General features: G+C 31.0%; 1 protein-coding gene across 49 annotated transcripts in view; it reads left to right on the top strand.

Moving 5' to 3' along the window:
* RIMS2 (regulating synaptic membrane exocytosis 2) overlaps positions 1–18,868 on the top strand; it is a 572,125-nt gene that overhangs the window by 392,699 nt on the left and 160,558 nt on the right. For 19 of the 49 annotated variants that reach the window (XM_067711518.1, XM_067711536.1, XM_067711533.1 and 16 more), the window contains one exon: positions 16,503–16,535. The exons of 28 other annotated variants lie outside the window; for them this stretch is intronic. In XM_067711518.1, coding sequence (XP_067567619.1) covers positions 16,503–16,535 — 33 coding nt within the window. The remainder of the gene's footprint in view (positions 1–16,502; positions 16,536–18,868) is intronic. 2 more of the 49 variants (XM_067711525.1, XM_067711514.1) reach the window with 1 other exon arrangement.

The following is an 18,868-nucleotide window of genomic DNA, read 5'->3' as shown; positions in this document are numbered from 1 at the left end:
TTACATCAAAAAAAATCAGCCTTCTAAAATATCTTCTTATCCTAACAATTTCCCTTGTTATTGAGCCAAATTAAGAAATGCATAGTGTTGTGCTTCAGTAATTTAGTTGAAATGTCCTTTAGTTTTCAATATACTCTTTCTTCCCTGTCTTTATCTTTTATAAATAATGTCTACAATGTCACATTTAAGATTGATTTAGCACTAAAATAATTCTTCTTACTTTGGAGTGTTAATTATTCATTAATACCTCTCCAAGCATAAAATTCTTAAAATATGCTAGGTTATTATGAAAAGGTGAAAATTGTATAGCAAAATAAATAAAATTATATCACGTATTGTAATTAATGAATATTCTCCATAAAAAAACACAAAAATTTAACTGAGCTCCCAATGTCTGTTTACATATTTGTCATTTTTATCTATTTCTTGACCTCCATGAGTGGAGTAGGAAGATTTTGATTAAGGTGACACAATACCATTTCTTTTTAAAAAAGATCAGTTTGATTGTTACATTGAGAATAACCCAAAATAATTAAGATTAGAAACAAGGAGAACTATTAGCAGGCATTCCCAATAACCCAGGAAAGAGGTGATGGTGACTTAGACCAGAATGATAGGAGTAGTTGGATTCTGGATAGATATTAAAGATAGAACCAACAGAATTAACTGACAGGGTAGAAGAGATCCCATGATAAAATCCATGTTTTGGGCCTCAGTAATTGGGAAAATATGGAGTTTCTATTAATAGATTTGGTGGGAATATCAGGTGCTCAGGTTTGGATATAAGTTAGAGATGCTGTTAGACATGTAGGATAGGATGTCAAACAGGCAGTTTGAAATATGTTCTGGATTTCAGGTTAGAGATTTGGACTGTAGTTACAGGTTTAGGATTCATCCTTACAAAGAGAGACTTAAAACCATGAGCCCCATTGGTATCACTGAGAGAACAAGCATAGGTAGCTAAAAGAAGAGGTCCAAGGACTATGAACCGAACTATTCTAACATTTAGAAGTTGAAACAATGAAGCAGGAAAGACTGAGGAGCATCATGAGTAGGAGGAGAGGTAGTGGGGAAACCATGGATTGTAGTGTCTCTGAATAGAAATAAAGAAAGTGCTTGAAGCAGAAGAGAATTATCAAGACTGTGAAATGATCACTAGCTTTAGCAAATAGCAAGTCATTGTGCTAACCTTTATTAAGAGTAGTTTTGGTGGAGTTGTAGGGGGTAAAAGGCCAATTACAGTGGATTTGGAAGAGGAAAGAAATGGAGATGATATAGGCACCTTTTAAAGAGTTTGGCTGTAAAGGGAAGAAAGGAAATAGAAATCTAGACTAAGAGGATAGGTCAGGGGAACAAGAATACATGAAAGATATATGGGAAACTTTATGTTCATCCTCTGACTTCTAAATCAAGATCTGCCAATTTGTTCTATAGAGCCATCTGGCCCCAAACCATCTGCCTATAGTTTGCCAAGACATTTATCAGTGTTCTGTAGCTTTGCTCCTAGATTTAGAATCAAGACTTAGATTTGGAAGGAACCTTATAAATCTTTTAATAAAACAGCTTTTCTTTACTGATAAAGGAGTAGAATTCTAGAGGACAATTAGCTTTCTTCAGTCCACATAGGAGCAGACCTCTAGTCTTGACTCCCAATCTTGTGCATTTATATACCATGCCTTTTCAGATGAATGGCATTCTCCTTGCATGTGTTTCAACCGTTTGTTTTATTTTAGATATTAGTTAACAGTTTAGCTCAATTCAACCGGTAGCTGCTATTTTTAGTTTGTTGTACTAGGTAGTCATTGAGGATGCAATGATCAATAAGATATATTTCCTGCTTTGGGGAGCTCCCAAGGGAAAAATAAAACAGTAATAATATAATGATAACAAATGAAACATAGTTGGTAAAATTATTTTATAACATGTCACTTACATACAGTCTCTTAAGATTGTGATACGTATAGAGGAGGTAAGTTTTGAGGTGTTATGGGCATTTTTTCAGCCCCAAATATTTCTCCCACTACTTGTGATAGTACTTAGTATTCTGATATTCTTTAATGGCTTAATTATTTTAATAATATAAAGCGTAGGCTTTCCAGAACACTGAAATGTAAATATTCCTTAGGGACTGACCCGAGTTATTATTACACACAAATTTCATAGGAAGCAAGTTAGAGCCTGTGAATGGAGAAAGTCAGGTGTAGGGAGAGAGATGCTGGAAAATGTGGAAGAGCACTGGGTACCTTCTAAGGGTGATAATGATAAAATCTGCCTTGAACTAGCCCCTGTCTACTCTAAATAACATTCCTTGCTATGTAGATATGCTTTAAATTAACTTTCTTAAATAATTTGGTATATTTAAATTGCTTATAACAATACTTGGCACATAATAAGTACTATTATTTCTTGCTATAATTTTGTATTTTCAGCACAGAATCTGAAAACTTTGGATTTAAAGTGAAACTAAACCTGATTATGATCATCACTCTGAACCAATTATTCAATACATATTACTTAGTAGTTTTGAGGAAAATAGTAACCTTGTTGCTATTCTTGATCACGTAGCTTGCATAAGAAACAGTACAAGGAGGAAAGAAATCAACTGGATTGCAGCATGAATTGTTGCATATTGCCCAACATTTGTACATTTCAATCCACATGTAAAACTCAACATGCAAATATTTAGCATAAGTCAAAATTGTTTAAACCATTTGGACTTTTCATAATGTTTAGAGAACTCCATTGGAAGTTAATAAATTGCATCTTAAACTCAGTTCTACTATTGAGCATATGTTATCTGGCAAAGCTTTTAATTTCCCTGAACCTCAGTTATCTCTTCTGTATAATAAACTATCCTATAAGGATTTTTAACAGAAGCTAAGTGTTTTGGAGATGTGGCTAATAAATTGTAAAGTCTCAAATCATTTTGTTTTTAATTTATAGCTTATGTTGTTATTGTTGTTTGTTTGGTTTGGTTTTGGAAACTTAACAGGTATAACCTACTATTGTCTGTTAGTGAGCCATTTGCTGTGGGATTATAAACTAAACCCTAATATACTGCCTTCACAAGTCAGGTCCCTAAAGATATACAATGAGATGGAAGGAAAAATATTTTGTTCCTTTGAGTCTCAGTGTATAGTTGCCTACATTATAACCTAAAAATACAGGTTACAAAGGAACCAAAAATAATAAAATAATTTTGACAGTCTTCATAATGGATGCTTGCTTCTGTAAGCATTCAAGGAATTGGATAGCATTTAGGGTGACAGGGTGTGGACAGGTTTTGTTTTGCTGCCTCTCTGTATTCTCATGAATGCTTCTAGAGTGAGGAGAATACCAATACCATGTCTTAATTTCCAAATTTGATATCTAGACAGGAATGGATTTTATAGTGGCATTGGTAGATATTTCCTAAGTACAGCATTCCCTGCCAACTTAGATAAATGACAATTTGACAAAAATTAAAATAGGACAGATTCAGGGATACTTTAAAATAGCAAGGAATTTATCATATATTTTATTCAATGACATCTGTCTTATGGAATAATAACTTGGTGACAATGAACACAATGGATTTGAAAGAGAAGAGACTGAGGACATGTGACTATTTAGGTTATTTCAGTAGTCAATCATATGATGGACTCCATCACTTAACTTGTAAACAAGTATTTTCTAATTTCTTTTCCTAATCTTTCCTTTCCTTCCTGGAGACCATTCCTCCTTATTTTTCTTTTCTTCCCCTTTTTCTCATTTTATTTCTTCTAGACTTCCGAAGCCTCAATTGACTAATCAGATTTAGGAGAGAACCCCTTCCACCTCATACATTTTTGCAAACTTCAGCCATTTTTCAAAACATGTCATTGTGCCTTCCTAAATACAAACCTAAGGCCATCTTCTGTTTGTTGAAAATAACATAATCTTAGGAAGGTGATATGGTACTACAGAAAGAGCACAGGTTTTGGAACCTTGGCTCAGGGCCTGCCTTTTCTAGGGAACAACTTTGTGACTCTAGGCCCTTAACCCAAGTTAGTTCATCTGAGAAAAGGAAGTCTTATCATCTCTCTTTTGTTCCCAATATGCTTTTTTGAGAATCAAATGAGATAACGCATGTGAAATTGTTTGTGAACCAAGATACCTATTTAGTTCTTATCCTTATTAATCAGCTCTTTGTTTTCTTACCTGTAGAAACCACCTTATAGAAGGTCCTTTCTGTGTTTTATAGGATCAAATATGATGCTGTATGTGAAAGCAGATTGAAACACATAGTATTATACAAGTATAATCTTTTAATATAGGAATTTGTGCTCTTTAAATTGTTGTCTTGATGTAGGATTGGCTACATGGTGTGATGAAAACTAGCTGGAATATAGTTTATAGAAATGTGGGTTTTTAAAGTATCACTTAACCTCATAGTTAAGTCTTCATGAGTAAATTGTTTCTTCAAATTATCTAATAGTTATTAAGTCAATTTTTAAGCTTCCCTATCTACAAATTAAATTCGCAACTATTTACTTGATGCAGTTATCTCCCTTCTAGGATGTTTTCTGTACTTGAATGGATTTCTAGTTTGCATCTGAGCAATGTGACATATTCTTTCAAAGTCATACTTACAATTAAATTACATTATGCATTTTTCACTTTTACTCTTTGGTAGTAGATGTACAATATCATGGGCTACCACTTTGTACTTAAATTTTAATTTTAAGATCTTTATTATTTAACATTAAGAAGACTTTTATTTTTTAAATTACCGTAATAGTCCTTTAATAGAAAAGACTATCTTTAAGGTGCTGCGTACTTAGAGCTTTTTTGCTATTTTTTCTTTAGTGTAACTAAAACACTTTTCAAACAATTTGAGCATTTTCCTGACATAAAACTAGTTTGCTTTTAATTACATTAAATATTTCATTTTAATTATATGACCTATAAATTCAAATAGGGCTAGGTATGAGCTGTTCTTAGCATTGCTTTTTGGGTGATGAATTAATGAGTTGGTAGTCAGTTCTGTTCTTTTTATGACTTTAATTCTGTTTTAAAGTAGACACTTGGGTTTCAACATAGGATTTGATAATAGACACATTTAGAACTCCTGGAAAATCTTCTAGACTCAGTGTCTTAATTTTACCATCTCTGGTATAGGTTCTCTCCCATAAAACCTGACTAATCAGTGGTAAGAAGCCAGAGCAACTCTAATTTTAGAGCTGGAAATAACCTTAGAAATTTCAAGACCAGCTTTCTTACCTCAAATGTAACAAATTAGAGGCAGAGGGGCTGTGGCATTTGTCTAAGGTTATACCGCTAGTTAATGGCAGAAATGTTCCTAAAAGCCTCCTCAGCCCAGTAATTTATGTTACCTCCCTTATGTCACTGACAGCCTTGATCTAGGTCTTCTTTCATTGTTATATTGCCTGCTATTTTTAAATGGATGGTTATGAGTTTTTTGTTGTTGTTGTTACTGCCATATAATAGATTTTCTTCAACTAAAATGTTTGTCAATTCAGAGAAAGTGTTTAAAAATTAACCCTGTTATATGTTAAGGTATTTTCCTCCACACTTCAGAAGATGCTTTCTACTGGTATATAGAAAGGCTGAACCATTTTCAAAACAAGCCATTTCTACTTCGATACACTCAATTTTACTTCAGAAGGTAGAGTGTCCTTCTTTTTTGGAACATCACAAACTTTATCAAATGGTGATATGTGAAACAACTTTTTAAATGACAAGTGTATAGGATTTTAGAAAATTTTATTTTAGGAACAACCCTTTATTGCTTGTGAAATCTTAAATATTATATATTGATAGATAACCCAAAGTGCAGGCTATTCAAAATCAAGAAATACTGTATTATAAATGAGTTTATTATTTTCCTCAACATGGGGAAATTAGTCTGTTGTTTTTGTGTTACTACAGGTTAACTTTGGTTAAGGAGCAGATGATTCCTTTGTTCTTTTAGCTAAAGAGGGCTAAACTAGTCTTGGAATTTGCCAGAAGATTTGTATATTCTTTAAAGGTTTTAAGATTTTTCTTTCCACTAGCAGTTGATTCAAATATAGCATCTTTATCCAGATTGTTTACCACTTGGGAAAACTATATTGCATCTTTATCAGATTATCTACCAATTACGAAATCAGGGGGTCAACTACACACCAAGGTGTAAATTTAACTCCCAAAGCAAGAAGTTTGTTTCCTTGCAGTAACTGATTTATGTTGGACCAGAACAAATGTCCTTTATTAATAACATTTATTTCAGGTATAGGAACTGAAAAACCCTTACACTTAATGCCGTCATTTCTAGCAGTATAAGTAATCAAAGTGGTGTATCCAAAATCATCCATATTTGATGTTGCAGTATAGCATACTTTTTTACATTTTCGATAGTGATTTTTATCTTCCTATTTATGTTTTGCTTAGCTTAATATTATAAAATAGGTTAGTATTCCACTATTTATGGCCAGAGGTGAATAAGTACCAGAGAATTGTTTATGGCATGGTGAAACTTCCTGGGGATTAAAATGTACATAGATAGTAACTGTCTACTTGACTTACTGCTTTAGAAACATGTGAGTAAAAAGAAAAGCAAGTGTATACTTAAGTGTTTATGAATGCTACTATGAGATTAAGATCAAATGGTGACCAGTGAGTCTTTTGATACATGACCTCCAAGAACCTACATGATCTGTACTCCCTCCACTTTCCATTCCATTACCTCTTTAACCTCGTCTTCTATGACTTTCCCTTTTGTTCACTCTGCTCCAGCCACAGAGACCTTCGTGCTTTCCTAGAACATGTCAGACATGCTCCCACCTCAGGACATTTGCATGTGCTGTTCTTCTACCTGTAATGCCCTCCCTAAATAACCATAGGGTAACTCCCTTACTTCCTTAAGTTTTTCACTCAAAACCTTCCTTCTTAATGAGGATTTCCATGACTAGTCTATTCAAATTTTCATCACACCCTGCACATTTTATTTACTTCTTACCTACTTCATGTTTATCTTCTTAGTACTTATCAATATCTGTCACAAAATATTTTACTCATTTATCTTGTTTATAATTTATTTCTCCCACTAGAATATAAATTTTATGAAAGCATAGGTTTTTGTCTATTTTTTTTTTTTGCTGTTGTATCCCCAGTGCCTAGATATGCCTGGGTTATAGTAGGTGCTGAATATATATTTGTTGAATATTATATTATGCTACAGATAACTCCAAATGATTTTAGATAAGCCAGGTAACTCATATTCAGTGATACCAAACTGTTAATAGTTTTTATTGAAATAATATCCCATAGCACATACATTTTTCTGTTGTTTAACGAAAGTACCAAATATGGTAGTAAAATAAATAGCCATCTTATCATATACTAAAATGTTACAGATTTTCTCTTGATATATATGAAAATCTCTGCATTTTAGTTCCATATAAACATTTCATTTCACCACATTAAAGTAATGTTTAGCAAAATGTTTATTTCTAAAATAAAATTATTTAATATCAACTAAGAAGAAAACTTTATTTGACATCATTTAAATCATTGTTTTCTTCATATCTTCAAAAATTCTTTTATTGCAAATAGATTTTAGAATTTCCTGGAAGCAAACTTAAATGATTTGGATTTTGAAATCTATAAAACAATTTTAAGTGTCACATTTCTATATTTAAAACATTAACTACGTACTACTGAAAGCTTATGGGAGAATTTAGGGGAAAAATATTAAAAAATAATTAGATCCCTGAAGTAATTTTAGGCTCTTATTACACAAATTATCTAATGTTTCTGACAAACTCTGATTATTTTTTTTGATTTATACTAGAAGTTACATGGGAAGACCAGCAGAAAAATGTGAATGGTACATTAAGTGATGACAAACCATTGCCGCAAAAGAAACACGAATCTGAGCCAGGTTTGTCAGGATTTGGAAAGCCCCTGAAAGCATGAGGCGATAAGCATTGCATTTCATGCTTTTTAAATATGTGTGTGCTTGTTGTACCTCATTTTTCTCACTTTGGTGTGAACTTTAGACTGTGTAGAGTCTGTTTAGATTAAAGTGGTGAAAACTTTATTTCAAGATTTGTTTAGAAAACTAATTACACATATTTTTGGGAAAATAACAATTATTTTATTATTAAGATTATTTCTTTAAGAAAAAAATGACTCACTTAAGCACAAATGATAACTTAACTTATATATTTGGTTATTTTGATCCAAATTAAACTACCCTCATGAGAGGTGCTTACGTCCCTAAAAAAGTACTATAGAAAGCTCAATATAATTTTTTTTAAAGTTTGTCTTCGTAGGCTATTCCTTATTTTTAATTGCAAATGCTATCGAGATATCTTACCAATTGGTAATGATTTATTTACAAATTCTGGAGCTAAAAATATTACAACAAAACCAAGATGGAATGATAGCATAGTATTCTAATTCAATAAAGAGCCTCTTCAAACCATTAATTCTACCAATAAATTGAAATGAAGTGATTTTATTTTCTCTCTCTTTCTTCTCTTTTTTTGGGGGAGATAAGATTAATTAAGCAGAGGACAAAAACTTGAACCAGGAGTAAAAGGAAGAGAAGCAAAATGCAGAGATAACCAATCAACTTAATAATCAGTACTACTTTTAATCAGTAATTGGATGAGAGTACAATGAAAATTTCATTCAAAATTTTAGAATACAGATGGATTTTTTTATAACACTATCATCATTAAATGGCTGAGTCTATAGTAATAGGGTTAATGTATTTTTATGTGGTAACTTGGTTCATGTTAAATCTCTGAAACATGTAGTTTAAAATATGTCAATATATAAATTAAACTGATTTATTAACAAGTATTCATTGCTATCGTGTAGTATGCCAGGCATTATGGTAGGCACTGAGTTACTGCGGTAGACGAGAACGATGCCGCAATTGCCCTCATAGAGCTTACATTCTGGCAAAAATATGTAAGTTAAAAATAATTATAACTAAAGATTTAGTTATTATAATTGTGATAGTGCTATTAAGGATAATAGGATGTTTTGAGAAAAAGTATTATGTTACATAAGTCTGGAGAGCAAGGAAAAATGCCATAGTGCAAATGGCTTAATCTGTGAATTCTCTTTTAGTGAAACAGTTACATACTGAAAATAAGTAAATAAACTGGAATTCACATTGCAAATTTAAACATATTCATGCAGTTGTAAGAAAAATATCTTACCTGTTTTTTCAAATCTTCAATTAAGAATCACTTAGCTTATTTGGAAAATAATAATTAGCTTAATATATTTCAGAGGATTTTAAAAAGTAAACAAAGTATAAAATGGGTTTTATGTTATGATTTATACAACAAAAACTATTACTCTCAAAGTGTCTCCTTGCTGTGTTGTGTGATGTAGGTTATCCTTGGTCATAAATTATTATTTATTTGTCTTGTTTGCCATCATTTCTGATTACATGAATATGTTTGTGGCCATATATATCTATGGTAAATAAATTACATTGAGTATTAAAGTCATGAAAGAATGCAATATTTGCTAAACATATTTTTAAATCTCACAAACAAAATTTTTTAAAATTTCCTTTAGATATTATTAATTTGTGTATTCTCATATATTGCATTTTTTAATCACTTAAGCCTTCTAACTGAATATAAACTATGTGCGCAGTAGAGGAAAATTAATGTAATTAGAGTGCCTTAATGTCATGGTTTAAATTGCTTATAGATTTTCAATCTTGGCAGTTATGCATTTTCCTATATACTGGGAAATTCCTGGAAATTCAAATCCTAAATGTCGTGAGTAAGTATGCAATATGCTAAGGCCGTATGCTTTGTTCAATTTTAGTGTTCATAAATATTTTTATTTGTTTGTTTCTAAAAGTGAGGTAGGATATGTTGAGAATATTTTTAATTATTGAGACTTTGGAGTGATAGAATGGGAGGAAAATAGTGGGATATCAGGTGGGGCTAATTGCATTTCAATAACATGTGTATGAGCCTGGGCTTTACAGAAGACATGTTTGGATTCATTCTTTGTTTTATATTTAGATACATCTACCATATTAATAATTTAGTAATTGTAATCAGGGTTTAAAACATAATTTTTATTCACTAAAATCTGAGATCATCTTCCATTAATAGTCAAGGATTCTTCATCAGAGGATTATTGTAGTAAACTTGTGGCATTAGAAAAAGTTTGTAAGGACTCGAACCCAAACCCAAGATGCAAAGTTAGCTATGAATCAATAACATATATCGTTATCTTTTCCTTTTGGTGTTTTATGAAAATCTATGCAAGAACAATACCTGGGAATTTTGCCATTTTAAGGATGTATACTAACAAAGCATCACTTGAAATTTTTATTTTAAATATATGACTACGGAACTGGAGGACTAAATGGCATTATATAGTCTAGAAAATGGGTTAACAAATACTTAGGTGAACTTTAAGTAATATGCATTAGTATCTGCTTCTTTTAAGAAAAATACATCTCTGAACTAGGCTGTTCTGAGAGAATTATGAGCAAAATGGGTGATTTTTTTTCCAGTATTTCTAACTTAACTGACAGCAATGTAGATGAAAATCCCTGGTAAAGAGAATGATGTTTATCATATTAGTATTTTTGATGTGATCATACAATATAAGAATTCTACAAATGATTTTAAAACCCAGATTTTATGGATGATGTTCAGAGTAAATCGCTAAATGTCTTCCTCATTTAGAATGTGGATTAGATTTTGTTTAGGCTGTGAAGTTAACAAAACATTCTTAATGCAAATCAAGGACATATGAGCATGGAAAATCTGTTGTTTATTTTCTCAATGAGCAATCTGATTCTAGATGAGAACACTATGGCCTACAGTAATGCAGTGTTATTAAACATTGAAAACAAAGTTTAATCTGTTGAAATTTATTATTTTCGCTTTGTGAGTTTATCTGTTCTTCTAGTAATTAGGACAGTATCTGGGAAAAGAGCATATTTTTTACATAAAATATTTTATCTCATATTTTACATAAACTCAAAAGTAGTGTGGTGAGAAAGCTAACTTCAGTTAGACTAAATGAATGTTTTAGAACTAATATAGTTCCTTAGTTTCTCCAAAATAAAAAAGTCTTGGACTTAAATAGTTCAGAATCTACTTTGAGATGTAATTATAAATGATTTCTGATATGTTTGATGATTACTTGATACTATTCATAAAAAGATTGCCCACCTTGATTTGTCATTTTCTAAGTAGAAGGTATGCTATATCTAGGAAAATCTAGAATTGACTTAGCTACTTTTTCTCTAAATATCCTGAATCATGACAATGCTACTCACCTTCCTGTATCTTATCTGGAAAATAAATCCTTGTGTTTTTCTGGAAAAGTGAGGGCAATGAAACACTTTGCTGGGTTACTGTATGATTATACAGTATTTTGGAAATTGAAAATATTCAAAGTAACAAGCTGTGTTTTACTACTTGCTTTTGTGTGCATAAGCCCCTAGTTTTAGCATTGTTATGATTTAATGTATTAACCTTTAATTTTTTCCAACATGGGCATTTACATATTGTATTCTTTATGTATTTGTAACTATGGTGAAGGTAGGGATTTTCTTTTACTTAGTTCAACCTTTGGAATTATGCTTTATAAAATTTATCATCAGGAAAAGTAAATATTTAAAGGTGTATTTTGTGGGTAAATTTTATATTTAAATTTTTTCTTGACTATTTTGGTGTTATGAACTCTTGCTTCCTTTCATTATTGAATAATTTGACACTTTTTTTAAAGTAGAAGCAATTTATTTCAGTCTAACTCAATATTCTAATTTAGTCTTCAAATTAGATGCTAGTCTAATTCATCTAATCTGGTAAAAATAATCGAGGTTGTGTTCTTGGTCAATATTAGCAGGTTGGTAATTTCTGATTATTTCTGGATTGTTGTAGAATGAATGCACTTTATTTTTGGCAGAAGAAAGTGACGTAAAACAAGCTAAGTAAATATCTTATAGAACACAAATCAACTGACGGAATTTTGGCATTAAGTACTACTAACACCCTCAGATGTAAATACAGCATTGTTTGTTAACAAGGATGTTCTCCTGGAATAAAGTGAGATTTCATGATTTATGAATTTAGTTGCTCATTTAAAGTTAGGTCAGTTTCCTCTAAACATACAGATAAGTTTATAAGGCCAAGCCTGTACTTAAGTGACTTTCTTTTTTATGATATAGCATCCTATAGTTTAAAAATCAATTATTTTAAACACCCTCAACAAATACTCTAAGTATGTCTTTCTTCTGCATTTAAAATTGCATTACAAAAAAAAATTGCATTACATGTCAGACTCTAAGGATAGAATCAGAAAAAAAACTGGCACAGCTAGAACTAGGAAACAAAACATTTAAAAAAGAAACATTTTTGTTAGCTTTAAAAATAGCTTAATATTTTAAAAGGTTGTACTTTGCTCATTTCAATAGGTAGGTAGATGCTTTTGTAAATGTTCAATAATTTTATGGTTGTTGGCAAAATTATAGAAAGTAATAATTAGTTTAGAAAATAAATTCAAATAACTTAGATTGAGGAATTTTTCTACAAGATTTTTGTCACAGTGGAGAAGTTTTAGTTTGAAATCTTTAAACTTTGGTAAATATTTTGTTTTTATGTTCTAGGTCTGTCTTGATCTTTGTATCATTGAGGCGCCTACTAAGTAGATGCTTTTTTAGGCTTTATTTTGAAAGGTATCTTGCCTTCTCTAAAAGGAAACATTCTAAGCCTCCTATGACCTTTAAAAAGCCCTCATAATTATGATTAACTTTTAATTACGTGCAAGTTGTAATATACACTTAAAGTCTTGAGGCTTCTGTTTCTTTGTCTGGAATCTTTCTAAGAGAATACTTCCTTCTATACAATATATATTGATATTTACTCAAGTACAATTAAATCTGATAATAGAACCAATATTATGTCTGCTGTTAGTCAACAGATTTTCAAATAAATATCATATACCCTTGTTAAAAACTGCATTTATACGTAAACAGGCCTCATGTCTATGCCTTTTTAAATTAAGTTGATTACAGATTATTATTTCTGTTTGAACTTGAGATGTGTTCATTTGAAATATAATGGTAGTTAATACACTATATTGGCAAGGAAAATTTTGGTTTGCACAAAATTTTACATAAAAGCTGCTATTATATTCATCCTCATAAACTTACTTTTACACCATATAATTTAATGAAAATGAGTATTTTATTATATATCTGTTTATCTTCAGTAGATTTTTATAACTTTAAGGACCAACCAATACAGGTTTATTGTGTGTGTGTGTGTGTATATATATATATATGTATATATATATATATATAATTACTACTTTGCTTGATTAAGGACCATTCTTTTTACAGTTTGCACATTGATGGTACTTTAAATTTAAAAGTATTTTTCCAAAATAATTACCATAAATGGTATTTATGAGTTATTCATTATATTTTATTAATGTCTTTTAGTATAGTATATGAATATATTTTATTTCTCTTTTGTTAGCTCATGTGATGTAATGAACCTCCCCCAAATACTGTACACTCTTATTACAGTTTTTATATTTTCTGTATCTGAAACTAAGATCCAGCCATAGTTGTGACATAGTTGTGACCTAAGAGAGGGTATACTTTTGCTATCTTTAATCACTCTAACTGCTTATTGGTTAAATGAAGTGTTGGAAAGATTTCTCATTAGAACTGCCATTAACAGCACTGAAAGTAGAATGTTTGACTGTGGCAAAGTAACAATTAAAGGAGAATTAGGGAGATAGGAAGAGTGAAGGGGGTACTCTTACCTCCTTCAAGGTTCACTGAAGTCTGAAATTCATTACAATAATATATATGAAATAAGTTTTTATAGTTTATTGCCATTTAAATAAGACCTAGATATTTAAAGGATATAGTTTCTCTTTTTAAATGTGGCTGGTTTAATACAAATAGTATATATTAAAAACTGTAGCCACGAAGAAGAAAAGAAAGTCAAAAATTTTTTAAATATATTTGGTATAATTGAAAGTTATACATTGAAATTTTATGATTTAAATTAGTACTCTATCTGCTAATTAAAGTTAAGTGATTTTTTATGTAAGATTAATTATGATCTATTTATTAATGGATCATATTCACATAGTGATGGAAAAATGATTTAATGGGCACTTTCAGTTAATAGTGAGATCCTGGTCAAAATCTTTCATTTTCATCCTTTTCTAAAATATAAATTTTGTATTATTTTCTAAAAACAATTAAATTGTTGGTGCTAAGTTACATATTCCTCACAAGAGTAAAAAGTATTGGTGAATTACTTGCATAGTTGTACCATGTACCTCTTTTTAAAAACATTCTAATTAATACTATGTAATAAAATGTCCAGTTCAGGTATCAACATAAAAAGATTTTTTTCCCTTACTAGACTTTTTATTTCACATGTTTTTATTGGGTCATATAGCATCTAGTAGAAAGAAATTTGACCTGGTAATCAGGAGACCTCTGTTCTATTTCTGGATCTGCCATTGAACTTGTTTTATGACCTTGGGTAAGTCACTTGAACTCTATGTGCTTCAGTTATTCTCTATAATAAACTAATAAATGGGTTGGAAAGAAATTTGAATGTTTTGAATCCATACAACATGAAAAATATTACCTCAATGCCATTATAAAATAGTCAAGGTACGGGAAAATACTACGTAGTGAAAGGATATTTATTTATGTTGTTTTTATGTTTTCTGCAAAAAAATAAAATGTTTTCTTAGAGGTAGAATATACTTAAGCAGTTATTTCATCCAGTTCATACCAATTTCAATTTAGCATGTGTGGAAACTTCGTTAGTAGTGTGGTAAATGTATATATAGGGAAATTTTGCCTATAAAACATAATGCAAAATATGATACAATTCAGCATTAACCTATGATGTTAATATAGCTCAGATTTTTCTATTTTATCTTCTTTGAGAAATGGGTGGACTGGGGATGCAAAAGAAAATATGGCATATAACATGTTAATGTAGGAGTACATTTCAGGAGGATAATACTTTTCTAGTGGTCAATCCTATTGGCAAAGTCTAGTTTGTAATATAATCGTGATGAGATTTACTGTCTAATTTTGAACAGGTCAAAGGTGTGCTCACATAATAATCAAAATGACATTGTTAAGTTTCAAAATGGTCATTTTTTTTCAGTTCTCTATAATAGGATTTCTCTTTTCTCTTAGAAAAAAAGTTTTGGATATCTCAGCCCTTCTTTCCTAGTGGAAAATTTTCATTTTCTCACTATTCAGAGAAAGAGATAAATTTGTTATTGGAAAGATTTCTCTCAAGAGTTATCATTTCAATATATCAATATTCCAAATATATTTTAGTATAACATGTTTTTCTATAAATCGCTCAGAAACTATGATACAAGTATTGCAGAAATGAATGTGGTGTTTTGAATTAAGAACTTTGTAATACCTAATTTGAAGCTAAGAAGGTAATTAAAATAGGACATTTTGGTTTTGTGTTATATTGTTTATCTGTATCAGTCACACTAATACTAACTCATTAATATCTTTTGGAAAAAAGTTTTCTTAGAATGCTCAGTTGAGCAGACATTTCCTGCTTAATCACTGTATAAAATGTCTTCTGAACTTCTCCACTACCAATGGGTAAAGAAGTGTTTCCAAAATATGTGCTGTATCTGTTATAGTAGATGTTGGACTTGGATGGGCAAATTTAAATGGAAACATCAATGATCTGTTATGTGGTGTCTGTAAGAATTTTCTGAATAAGTAAACCTCATAAGGGAATATGATCAAAGAAAATTTGTCTAAATTGAAGATTAACTTGAATCTTTAATATTTAACTTAAGCCATATATTTCAGCTACTCTTTTTTATAATGAGTTTTATTATATTTGTTACTCTCTAGAATATTTTTATAATAATATTTTGCTGTACTGAAGTAACTCAATGAATTATTGGCCTAATGGTCATACTTATTTTCATGTATGTACTCATCAATTTAGGAAACTTAAAAGGCACAGAAGTCTGATCAAGCTATTTTTATTGCTCTTTTTAAGATGATTCAATTAAGTTCTTTCCTTTCAATGATAAGTAAAAGTTCTAAAAGCATTTTCACAGATCTTAAATGGACTCAGTAATGTCTTAAACAATATGGTCATACAAGTAATGTTGTTTTTACTAATGGTATCTTTCTTCAGCATCACTGTTCAGGATTGGCTGTCCATAAATAATTGTAAACTTTTGAATCCTCTTTATTTCTACACTAACTTTATTTTTCTGATCCTGCTAACCCATAGTGGCTTAACCAGTTCACCATCAGTTCTTCCATATTTTTTTTCTTTTAATATGGTATGTATATGATTATATCTTCCCTACAACTGTGCACAGGATCTTTTCTCAAAATGATTTGAGACCCTTTCCTTCAGTGTCACTTTTTACCTTTTGAGTACATCCACTCACATCCATCTCCTTTGTCTATGTCTGTCCATTACACGATGTGATCACAGAAGAAGTGGACTCCACAAGGAGAAGACATGCAGGTCTGTCTCTTCTACTGCTTTTCTTTGTTATTTTTCATTTATCTAACTTGCCTTAGAAATCTTTTACTGTTTTTTACTTATTTTATAATTTTTCATTCTCTTCCTATATTAACAAAATGTTAAATCTGCAGGCATTTTTATTTTAGATAGTTGTATATTCAACTTTTAACAGCAACTGCTCCAATTAGATGGATAAAAATAAAATGATTAATTTTATGTCATAGGTGTATATGCATTTTTTCCATAACTGGGTAACTAACTCCAGATTCACATATATGTATATTTATATATAGTCGGGTAGATTAAATTAATAAATTAATCATAACTTGTACTTCAGTTTATTTTAGGCTTAAAACTTGTTTTCAGCTTTTTAATACATAATTCTAAAAGTATTTTATTTTTATCTTGAGTTCAGCAATGTGCTAGATTATGGAAAATACTAAAGACCTAATATATGCCCTAAACAAGCTATCAGTATCACAGAGGAGTTAAAGTATGTGGGTAACATGCTGTGTTTATGTGCTAATGTGGATGACTCTAACAATATATTCTACAAAGGTATAAAGTCAAATAAAATTTGCTTCAAATAGATGGCCAGACAAAGCTTCATGAAAGAAGTAACACTTGGACTAAAATTTGAACATTCATTCGACACATTTATTAAGCACATGCTGTGTGGTACTGTTCCAGGTGCTGGAAATAACAGGACACACAAAATGGCCCCCATCCTCATGGGCTTTTTCTAGTGTGAGTTTAACAAGTAAATTCAATAATATTATAGGTGCTATGAGAAATCTATATATACATGATTTATGTATATATAGACTACAGTGGAATCACAAAGGATGGGGTTATTATTTCCACCTGAGCAGTATGGATATTAGTTCAAGAAAGACTTCACAGAAGCAATAATCCTTGAGTTGAACGTTAAAAACCAGAAATATGTTGGCCTTGTGTGTAGAGAATATGACAGGCAGAGGGAACAATGTGGTAAAATGGCTTCAAACAAGTTTAGACAAAAGAAGGCAGGGGATCTTTGCTATTGTTTCCTCCATTTCTTTTTCATTTATTTCTGATCTGATTTTTATGATTTCTTTCCTTCTGCTAACTCTGGCACATATATACAATGGAATATTACTCAACCATAAAAAGAAACGAAATCTATTTGCAATGAGGTGGATAGACCTAGAGTCTGTCATACAGAGTGAAGTAAGTCAGAAAGAGAAAGACAAATACCGTATGCTAACACATATATATGGAATTTAAGGAAAAAAAATGTCATGAAGAACCTAGGGGTAAGACAGGAATAAAGACACAGACCTACTAGAGAATGGACTTGAGGATATGGGGAGCGGGAAGGGTAAGCTGTGACAAAGCAAGAGAGAGGCATGGACATATATACACTACCAAACGTAAGGTAGATAGCTAGTGGGAAGCAGCCGAATAGCACAGGGAGATCAGCTCGGTGCTTTGTGACCGCCTGGAGGGGTGGGATAGGGAGGGTGGGAGGGAGGGAGACGCAAGAGGGAAGAGATATGGGAACATATGTATGTTTCAGTATGAAGCAGAAACTAACACACCATTGTAAAGCAATTATACTCCAATAAAGATGTAAAAAAAAAAAAAGAATTTTAAAAATTAAAGCCTAGTTGTTTCTTTTCCAAAAAAAAAAAAAGGCAGGTGAGGGTTTCTGAAGATTGTGTAAGTTATTGAGGTATGTAAAGCAAGAGAGAGACATGATCAGATATTTGTTTCTAGAAAGACTACTTTGGAAACTAGGTGAAAAATGGAGCGGAGCTATATAAGCAGAAAGATCATTTATAAGGATATTGCATAAATCAGTTAAGAGATCATAATGGGCTGAATCAACAGAGGCAGTAGATACATGAGAAGTTATTTAAAGATGTAGAATCTATAAGACAGTTATCGATTGGATATTACTGATGAAAAGGAAGAATAAGATAATCTTGCGTGACTGAAATGTTTGGATATACGGTGGTATATTTTATCTTACAGGGAATATGGGTTGAACAAATATTTAAGTGCAAAATAAAGACTTCAGTTTGGGGATGGGTTAGTTTGAGGTTCCTTTGGAACATTTAAGTGTAAATATCTAATAGCATTCATTGGATGTATGGGCCTGGAACTCTGGAGAGAAGTCTGGGCTAAATTATTGCAATCACAGTATTCTTTTTAGCATGAAAATGATTCCCTTTTTTGTTTTGTTTCTTTGATTGTTCTGAATATTGTCCATTGGTATGTATTTCAAATTTTCACTTCAATTCTTATTATATTTGCTTGGCATCTATACGATATTTTGAGTGCTGTGAGCT

The sequence above is a fragment of the Pseudorca crassidens genome, chromosome 17 (genome assembly GCF_039906515.1).
Source record: "Pseudorca crassidens isolate mPseCra1 chromosome 17, mPseCra1.hap1, whole genome shotgun sequence".
Classification (NCBI taxonomy): domain Eukaryota; kingdom Metazoa; phylum Chordata; class Mammalia; order Artiodactyla; family Delphinidae; genus Pseudorca; species Pseudorca crassidens.
This window is presented reverse-complemented; position numbering and strand designations above follow the sequence as displayed.